Source organism: Piliocolobus tephrosceles, unplaced genomic scaffold, assembly GCF_002776525.5.
Source record: "Piliocolobus tephrosceles isolate RC106 unplaced genomic scaffold, ASM277652v3 unscaffolded_43894, whole genome shotgun sequence".
NCBI classification, from domain to species: domain Eukaryota; kingdom Metazoa; phylum Chordata; class Mammalia; order Primates; family Cercopithecidae; genus Piliocolobus; species Piliocolobus tephrosceles.
The window spans coordinates 6,194-16,926 of record NW_022328636.1 but is presented as its reverse complement, the minus strand read 5'-3'; the positions used below and the strand labels follow the sequence as shown (position 1 = coordinate 16,926).

Below are 10,733 nucleotides of genomic sequence, written 5' to 3'. Positions count from 1 at the left end.
ATATATCTTCAGTGAAATATCTATTTTAATGTTTTCCTTTTTTTGGTCCATTATAACTGCATTTTCTGTATTATAAACTTTTTTTTTTTTTTTTTTTTTAAGAGACAGAGTCTTGCTCTGTTACCCAGGCTGGAGTACAGTGGCAGGATCACAGCTCACCACAGCCTCAAACTCCTGGGCACAAGCAATCCTCCCACCTCAGCCTCCCAAGGAGTTAGGACTAGGACTACAGGCACATGCCACTATGCTTGGTTAATTTCATTTTTTGTAGAGATAGGGTCTCATGTTGTGCAGGGTGGTCTTGAACTCCTGGCTTCAAGCAATCCTCCTGCCTTGGCCTCCCAAAGTGCTGGGATTACACAGGCAAGCCACCATATCCAGTCAGTTTCTTTTGTTTTGTATCATAAATTTTGTACTTTTAGTGATTTTGTTTGGTTCTGTGATTTTGAGTAAGTTTTAAATTATGGTGTAAAGATCAAGTTGCATTTACAAGTATCATTATTGATACAGTTTGCCTGTGTCTCCACCCAAAACCTCATCTTGAATTGTAATCCCCATAATCCCCACGTGTTATGGGTGGGACCAGCTGGAGGTCACTGGATCATGGGGGGCAGTTTTCCCCATGCTGTTCTTGCGACAGTGACTGACTCTCATGAGATCTGTTGGTTTTACAGCATCTGGCATTTGCCCTGCTGCACTCACTGTGCTGCCCTGTAAAAAACGTGCCTGCTTCTTTGCCTTCTGCCATGATCTTATGTTTTCTGAGGCCTCCCCAGCAATGCAGAACTGAGAGTCAATTAAACCTCTTTCCTTTACAAATTACCCAGTCTTGGGATTTTCTTCTTACTAGTGTGAGAATGGAGTAATACAATTATCTTAGCATCATTTTTTAAAACAATGATCATTTTTCCATCAAATTACCCTGAAACATTTGTCAAAAAACAACTGATGACATTTAGTTACAACTCAGAGAAATAGAGAGCAGGCAAGAGCACTGCTCTCTATCCATGAAACAAGAAAACAGTTGGGAAGGCTTTAACTTTTCTTCAATGCACCAGATGTCTGAGGCCACAGAGCAAAAAAGCTATCTGGAAAACTAGGTGGTTGTAGAGAGAAACAAAGATCCAAGCAGTTGTTTAACTGAGAGAAAGAATGCCAAATGCCATAGAAAGTGACTCCAGTGGGAAAACTAGACAACATGAAGTATCAGGTAGGTAACTGTGACGGAGAGATAAAAACTGTAACAAAATTAAACTGCTAAAAATGAAAAATACAGTACCATAAATAAAGATTGCCTCCCAAGTGTCCATTATTGTACTCAACACTGCTAGGAAAGAATCAGTGATGTTGAAGATATATATATACTTGCTTGTGTATTTGTGTGTGAGAGACACACACAGAAAAGAGAGAGAGAAATTTATTGGTTGACACTGGCTTCCTTGAAAAGAGGCAGTTTAGTAACAATGGCCTTTACTACACAGACATGTTAGAAGGCAGCAGGAGAAAGGGAATGTGGTATCAGATATTTTCCATAAAAGGTTTGTTATTAATATTCATGTGGCAAAGTGTAGTTGATGTCAAAGTAGTTATAAAGCAAGGGGAACACAATTCTCTTATAGCAATGTTGAGGTCTAAGAAACATATAAAACAAACACCTGGTAAGTACCATGCACATATACATACATAAACAATCAATAACTCACAAAACACTCACATATTTGCAACACTGCTTTTCAGTTTATGCAATTTATTTCTTGTTCTTTTTAAGCTTTTTATTATACTGAATGTCTATTAATCAATGTTACATTTCATTAAAAGTTTTGATATTATATATGAAACAGTTCTGATATTGCAATATCTAGATAAAGGCTATTACTTACCTTTCTTAAACTGATAGATTTTTCCCCTTGTAACAGGCTCTGATATAAAATATGATAATTTGTTGAAAATTTCACACATTCAAAATTAAATTATCAAATATTTAATGAGATTCTGGGTGTGTGCGCGTGCGTGTGTGCGTGTGTGTGAAGAATTTCCTAAATTTGTTAAAATGTCAGATTTCTTAGGATATTACCTGTCCGATGAGGAAGACTTGGGAATAAAAGCAATGGTCATTCAGGATGCTGTCTGAGGTTTGTCCTATGTGACTTTTCTGACATACACTGAGTTCAGATGTCCTGAAAAATCATACTTGTGAGTTTTATTATGTGAGGGTTGTTGAGTTTCTGTCAGTATCAAGTATACCCAACCCTTTAGAAGTTCAGCAGAGAACACATTTATTTCCTCACTGCAGAAAGTCCAACTGTGTACGTGGAGGAGAAAACTCCATGCCACAGGGTCCTTCTCTGACCTTGGTTCCTACCATCTTGTATTTTCTATCATCAGAGCCTGAGTCCCAAGGTTTTCCTCCATTCCATTCTAATGAGGGATAGAAGAAAATATTGAGAATTTTGCTGATGTACTTAAGACCTGTCACAGACCCCCATATTCCACTAGCTAGAGGGTAACAATATGACCCCATTTATATGACAGAGCAGTTGAGAAATTTAGGCCAGGCGTGGCATGAGAGAGAAGTGAAAATGATTACTAGTGAACGTTTCAATAGTTATTATGTGACATATAGGGATTACCTCTGTGTAGGTTAAAATGAGGGTCGACATGGCAGAAGAATTTCCCACGTCCATTAACTTCATTTCTTGTTTAATATACTATGAGGTCTCTCTCTTGAATGTATTTTCTGCGGTACTGACTTTTCATTAAAGTTCATCACACACTTATTATATTCTAGCTTTTGTCATTGTGTGATTGATGATGAAAGAGTTTTGATTGTCGGCACAAAGTTGTCACATTTTTATTACTTTCTCAGAGCTCTTCTGCAGCATGAGTTTTCTGAGGAGTGAGTTCACATGAGTATTTTCTATATTCATTATCTTTATAGGGTTTCTTTGCTGGGTGAGTTCTGTAATATCCATGGAAGTCTGTGCTCTGGCTGAAAGAATGCCCATATAAAATACATTTCAACAATTCATCTTCTATTCTTTGACATTTGGTGGAGGCTGAAATTGTAGAGGAAATTCCAGTGCTATGTTAACCATTCTCTCCTGTGTGTTCATTTATGTATTGTGAGGTTTGATTTCCAGCTCAGAGTTTTTTCATGTTCTTTATATGCATATGTCTAATCCCCTGGGTGGGCTTTCTGATGTTCTCTAAGGCTTGATTTTTGACTGAAAGTTTTTCCACATTTATCACATTTATAGGGTTTCTCCCCTGTGTGAGTTCTCTGATGTACTCTGAGATTGGATTTCTGACTGAAAGCTTCCCCACACTGATTACAATTATATGGTTTCTCCCCAGTATGAGTTCGCTCATGTTTTCTTAGGACCGACTTCTCACTGAAAGCTTTTCCACATTCATCACATTCATAGGGCTTCTCCCCAGTGTGAGTTCTCTGATGCCCTCTGAGATTTGATTTCTGCCTGAAAGTTTTTCCACACTCCTCACACTGATAGGGTTTCTCCCCAGTATGAGTTCTGTGATGTACTCTGAGGTTTGATTTCTGACTGAAAGCTTCCCCACAATGATTACATGTATAGGGTTTTTCCCCTGTGTGAATTCTATGATGTCCTCTGAGTTGTGATTTCTGACCGAAAGCTTTTCCACACTGATTACATGTGTAGGGCTTCTCCCCTGTGTGTGTTCTATGATGTTTCCTCAGGCCTGACTTCAGTTTGAAAGCTTTCCCACATTCATCACATTTATATGGTCTTTCCCCTGTGTGAGTTCTTCGATGATTCCTTAGGCCTGACATATGGCTGAAAGATTTCCCACATTCATTACATTCAAAAGGTTTCTCCCCTGTGTGAGTTCTCTGATGCACTATGAGGATTGACTTATAGTTAAAAGATTTCCCACATTCAGGACATTCGAATGGTTTCTCCCCTGTGTGGGTTCTCTGGTGTATTCTTAGGCCTGACTTTGCACTGAAAGCTTTCTCACATCCATCACACTGATACGGTTTCTCTCCTGTGTGAGTTCTCTGATGTTTTCTTAGGCGTGACTTCTCACTGAAGGCTTTCCCGCATTCACGACATTCATAAGGTTTCTCCCCTGTGTGACTTTTCTGAGGCCAAATCAAGCGTGAATTAATAGAGCAGGATTTTCCACATTCATTATACTCACAGGGTTTTTCCCTTATGTGAACCTTCGGATGTACACTGAGAGTTGACTGGTAGCTGAATGTCTCTGTACATGGGTTATAATCAGAGTATTTATCTGTTGCATGAGTTCTCTGATGCACTGGGAGGGTTGAACTATGGTTGAAACTTTTTCCATATTCAAAGGGTTTCATCCCTATATGAACTCTATGACATTCTCTAATATGTGACTTTTGGCTGAAAGATTTCCCTCCTGTTGGAGTTTTGTGAGTGATCCTACAGAAACAATTTTCAGTATCATTAAACTCATCGTGACTCTTCTCTGGATGAATGTTCTGAGGAATAATAAAGGTTGATTTATCATATTTGTTTTCCCCAAATTTATTGAAATTGTAAGATTTTCCTTTTGGGTAGGTACTTTCAGATGTAACAAGGGCAGCCTTTTTAAGAAAAGCTTTTCTACTTCCATTATATTCAAAATCTTGCCCCAAAGTATGAATTGTCTGATATTGAATAACGTCCTCCTTATGACTGAGGGTTTTCACACTTTTACTATAAGCAAAAGATTTCTCTTGAGTGTTAGTTCTGCCATCCTTAATACTGATGAGACATTTGTCACATACATTATGCTCATGAGCCTTTTCTTTTGAATACTGACAGTGTGGGGCCATCGGGATGAGACCCTGGTAAGCAGACCCCACAGTGCCACATTTACAAGGCATCATTCTTGCAGGAAAAATGTTTATGTCCCGATTATGTGGTTTTCCTGAAATTTCTTGCTCTGTAGTCAATAATTTATTGGTGAATAAAACTTGCCAGAAATGTTTGCCTTGAGTTTCTGGGCTCTTCTCTGAGATTTCATCAGGTTGGGAGTCTTCTAAAAATGATAAAATTAAACAAACTTTATGATATTTAACACATTTCTTATGGAATGGGACATATATGTATATATATGCCTTATTATGTATTTGATTCCTGAGTTTCTGGCTCAGTTTCTCAACAATAAAGTAATTTCAAGTATATTCCCTATATTCCCTTTTTAGCTTAAATTTTTTTTGTAGTAGAAAAAGAAATGGGAAATGAATATACGTCTGTATTTGGCATCTTAAAATAAAAATTTCAAAACTGAATAGAGAAGAGGATATAAATCAACAAAAAGACTGAAAATGGTGTATATGTAAGAGTATTGGATCCTGGGAACAGGAAAATCAGAGAATGGGATGAATAAAAAAAGATTACCAAAATGAAGTAGATAACAACAAAAATCAATGGATTGATTAGTGGTTTTATCTGAGACAGGGTTTGCCTTAGGGAGTAATGCTAGTCTAGATTCTTATGCAAACACACATTACAATGGTAGAATAATCATTAGCCTACAATAGTCCAGTTGGAGCTCAATTTCCTTTCTACGTATCACAAAATAAATTTATAATGGCACCAATTTCCTTATGTTGAAAGAAATACTACTGTAGACCACATTTTAATTCTGTCTGTATTATCATCAAAGGAACACAAATGTGTAAGTAGAAATGTAAAATTGATGGGAGTTAAAGTCATTTTTCCACCTAGATTGGATTCACTGCTCTGCCCTAGCTCTGGTGACTTGGTTTATTGTATCAGGGTTGTTCAATAGCAAATCTTTTTTTTTTTTTTTTTGAGATGGAGTCTCACTGTCACCCAGGTTGGAGTATAGTGGTGAGATCTTGGCTCAATGCAACTTCTGCCTCCTGGGTTCAAGTGATTCTCCTGTCTCAGCCTCCTGAGTAGCTGGGATTACAGGCATGTGCCACCATGCCTGGCTAATTTTTGTATTTTTAGTAGATATAAGGTTTTGCCATGTTGGCCAGGCTGCTCTCAAACTCTTGATCTCAGGTGATCCACCTGTCTCGGCCTCCCTAAGTGCTAGGATTACAGGCATGAGCCACTGCACCTGGTCAATAGCGAATCTTTTTAGATCATCAAATCTTTTGTCTTTTCAGTTTGCTCACTCTTTTCCCTAAAACCAGCCTTGCCTTTGTCCCATCCTTAATTCTGTTTTCAATCTACTGTTTAACATTACTAGTTTTTATTGACTGTGAGAACCTTAAGGATCATACATTTTAACCTGGACTTAAAAACTTTACACGTATCCTTTATATTTATTTATCATAAATTTCTTGTGTATATGTGACTGCTATTGCCTTACTGCTACCCACATTCCATGCAAAAATGTCAGCCCCAGGCTTTAAATACACTGCCTTAGTGCCCTAAGAGATACTCAGGAAAAGAAGGGTTTACACTAACTGCAGGCCCATTACATGTTCTAGCTGTCACTGCAATAGCCCACAGTCTTTTCTGCTCTAGTCTTGACAGGATATCACCAGTAAATAGTATATTGTCAGCAACAGTCTTCTATTCTTTCTCTGAGTCACTCTGCTTTTTAGCCTTAGACCTATGTAGATTCTAGATGCCCTTCAGGCAACGCAAAGCATTTCCCAAATTACATACACACAAAAGGCTTCTTGTGTCTTCCCACAAATGTAAGGAACATTTATTTACAATCTGAAAGTAGTTACTGTCTATATTATTCATTTTAACAAGGGATATATGGATAGTACTCATATATCTGACACTCATTATTTTTTAAGAAAGTTACCATCATTCAAATTAGGGAGTATTTTAAAACTTACTTCTCGTGCACAGTTAAATGGCATTTTCTCTTGCTTAGTTGTACGTAAAATAATAGTTCACTTTTTAATCAATAGCATTATTTTATGCAGCTTTGTTCTCCTTTACAAAATATAACCTTCATTCTGATATGCTTTTACCTCTCTGTAATATAAATGAAGACAGTGACTCTTAAAAAGCAGTGTGCCTCAAAATTACCTCCTCTTTCCTACACAAGTGCTCAGACCCAATGCTAACCTACACCTGATTATTCAAAAGTCTCAGAAATTTGACTTGGGTGTTTGCATTTAGGGATAATGTTTTTTGAATGAATCAATAAGAAATACCTCTCCCAAGTGGCTTTGAAGTTAATACACAATATTATTAAAAATACTTACATGTTATATTGCATGGACTCAATATATAGAAGAGTAAAGCAGAGACCATTGTTTTTAGTGGATTATAATCCAGGTAGGAATGGAGCTCATTCAATAACTATGTGCTCTCTGGCACAGTGTTTCATTTTTTTTAAACACATCTATCAAGTAGATTAGGAGTTTACAAAAAGAAGAGATAAGGCATACACTAAAGGATTTCAAACTATACCACAGAAGTAGGAATTTAAATCAAAACTTTAAGTGAGTAATAGTGCTTTCCCCCTTTTTCTAATTGAGATTATCTATTTTATTCAGTCATTTTTATTACAAGAGCCACTTTTGGCTTTAAAATTTACACTGATATGGTCTTATTTTTATTACATCTTTTGCTTTGCTTAGTTTTCTTTGAAAACGTTCTCACTTTAAAAAACAAGTATATGAGACTAATATAAGACTAAAAGTTTTTTCTAAGCACTGCTTTATCTATATCCCAAAGGTTCTAATATGCATGTTTTTTACCTTTGAAATTTTCTGGATATTGGACAATTTTGATTTTCATTTACTCTTTGATTAAATATGTTTTTAAAGATATATAGTCCTTATTGATTTTAAGACAGACAGACTTTAATTCTTCTCACATTGTTTGCAATTTATAGTTTTACTGGACAATACTATCCTTACTTTGTGGAATTTATTGATGTTTGCACAAACTACTTTTATATTTTGTCAGTGTCCCATGGTCATTTTAAAATGGGTTCATTCTTTGTTAACAGAGTAGAGTTTTGAAAGACACATCAGATTCATTTTTATAAAATATGTTATTTATAACTTCTAGAGCAGGAGTCAGTAAACTTTTTCTGAAAAGGCCAGAGGGTAAATGTTCTCCGCTGGGCTCATCACGTGGTCTCTGTTGCAGCTACTCATTTCTACCTCGCAGCATTAGCATGTAAATGAACAGCTATGGCTGTGTTCTAGAAAAATCTTTCCTGACCGAAATAGGGAGCAGGTAGAATTTTCCCTGTGTCCCCATTTGCTGAGCACTAGTCTAGGATCTCAGTTGTGATCCTCTGGTTCCGGTATGAAATCAAAAAGGTAAATTAAAGGCTACGCTACCTATATGTTTCCGTATTTCCTCAGAACACTTGCGGTTTTTTGTTTTATGAAACCCGCTAATATAGTGCACAAATATTCAAAACTCTTAAATATATTTTAAAGTTGTCTACTTTTAACATATCCTTTTAAACTACTTTAGCATTATCAAAATGCCCTTTCTTTTCTCTATTTTTTGACCTGAATTTAACTTTAGTGTTAGTTATTGAGTTCACAAAAAGAAGAGATAAAGTATAGGATAAAGTATTCCAAGATTATGCAATAGCAGTAGGAATTTAAAGCAAATAAAACCTGAATTATTGTAGTTTATTGCCTTAGCAATTCATAACTGTATTTTGAACTTCTCCAATTATTTTTTAAATATACCTCTTAAACAAAATCCAATAGAATTTTCTCTTAATAGGTGCATTTAATCCACTTACATTCGTTGATAGGGTAAATATGTTTGTCTTATTCTATGTTATGCCAGGGATTTGCATAGGTTTTGTATAGACAAGAGTTGAAACAGTAGGCCTGAGACTGCTACTCTTAGAAAGACTTTCTTATTAGGTTTGCCTTTGGCTGGCATCTAGAAACAAGATTCCCATAACTGCTGAGGAGCTCACTGTGCCAGCCCTGTACAAACAATATGATAGAGAACACCGGTTTTCCACCTCAAAGTCTGGATTTTTGGCACATGCTAGACAGAGGGTGTCTACATTGTTAGCCCGCAATAAAAATCCTGGGCACCAATTCTGGGTACACAACATTTACATGGGTTTTCGCAATTCCTTGCTTAGGGAACTGTGCTTGGGGAACTGTATGAACTCTCAGAAGCTTACGGTTTGTTTCCTATGAACTTTGCCCCATGTACCTTTTATGTTTGCTGATTTTTCTTTGTATCTTTTCACTGTATACAATTTAACCATTATTATGACTATATGCTGGGTTGTGTGAGTCCTTCAAGGCTCACTGAATTCAGTAACTCACCTGGGGAGTTCCTGCTTAGAAATCCTTTCTCCTCCTCTAATAACCACGGATCTTCTCCTTGCTCCAATGTGAAGATCAGTTCTGGTTTTGTAAAGCAGTATCCTATAAATGGGAAATAATTTAGCATTTGCATTAGTTGCATAGGTTCTACTGTTTCTGAATGTGAAAAAGGTACAGTTTCAGAAGGCGCATATTCAGGGTGCTCACTGGACCTTCTTTGAGGAAGTAACCCAAAAAAACCATTTTCTTTATTTTCTTACTCTTTTTTTAGAGACAGGGTCCCTTTGTCACTCAGGCTGAAGTGCAGTGGTGCGACCATGGCTCACTGAAGCCTCAAACTCCTGGGTTCAAGTAATCCTCCTGCCTCAGCCTCCTGAGTAGCTGGGACTACAGGTGTGCACCACCATATCTGGCTAATTTTTTAAAGTTTTTTTTGTAAAGACAGAGTCTTACTATGTTACCTAGGCTAGTCTCGAACTCCTGGCCTCAAGCAATTGTCTCACCCTGGCCTCCCAAAGTACAGCGGTGTGAGCCACCATACCTGGCCAGAAAACATTCTCTTATTCTTATAAATGGTCAATCTCCTTGAACCCCTAAATTGCACACCTAAATAACACAAAATTCTAAAATGGCCAATGTCTTGGGTGTCAAGGAAGAGATTTCATGAGGACTTCCATATCTGGCTGTAACAGGGTAAAAGGAACTGACTTACTGCTCCATAACAGACAACTAAAAAACCAAACAAAATATAAAAAATGGTAATTAGGTTTTAGCCAAGAGGCAGTGCAGACAGGGATCCTTGAAAGCAGAGAAACAATGAAGTGAGCCCTATGATTATCAAAGGCTACTTGTGAGAGAGTGGCCAACCCGGAGCAGAAAAAGAGAACACCAAAACAGAGGCCGGCAGACTCGGTAAGCTGACGTGACAAAATGGGATGTTTAAGGAATCCCTGGCAACTAGAACTTGTGGGAGTAAATGCCAGTGAAGAGAGAGCTGATATAAAACGCTGGAGATCTGCAGAAGGGTGTCCTGAGTACTGACTTGTATAAGCATATAAGAAGATCACTCAAGGTTAGGAAAAGACCAGTGAAAAAGAATAGGCTGAAAAATCACTGCAGCGTACACAAAGGTAGGAATGGTCATTCATAGCTAGTAATTTTTTATTGGGTGCTAGATATTGTGAATTTTACATTGTGAGTTGCTAGATTTTGTTGTTGATAGACAACGATCATCACCAACCAGGGTAGAAAAACCTCCTAATTAATGACCAACAGGGTAGAATAACCAGAAGGGTACTGCTTTAGAAGAGGGACCAAATTAATTCTAGACTAAAGTGAGCTCTGAATCCAACACAACAAAGCTTAAAGTGTCTCTTGACATGATCGAACTAATTCCAAGTAACTTAACTACATCCCAGAAAAGGCTCAGAAATACGTAAAAGAATACAACAAAATCTAGCAACTGACAATGTAAAAT

General features: G+C 37.2%; 1 protein-coding gene across 1 annotated transcript; it reads right to left on the bottom strand.

Annotated features, from left to right (window-relative positions):
• Positions 1-310: 310 nt before the first annotated feature.
• Positions 311-9,358, bottom strand: LOC113224184 (zinc finger protein 782; the record flags this gene model as incomplete). The annotated part of the gene is made up of 2 exons (XM_026453461.2): positions 311-5,031; positions 9,257-9,358. Coding segments are annotated over 2 exons (1,958 nt in total), but the record flags the coding sequence as incomplete, so codon positions are not given.
• Between the last annotated feature and the right edge of the window lie 1,375 nt (positions 9,359-10,733).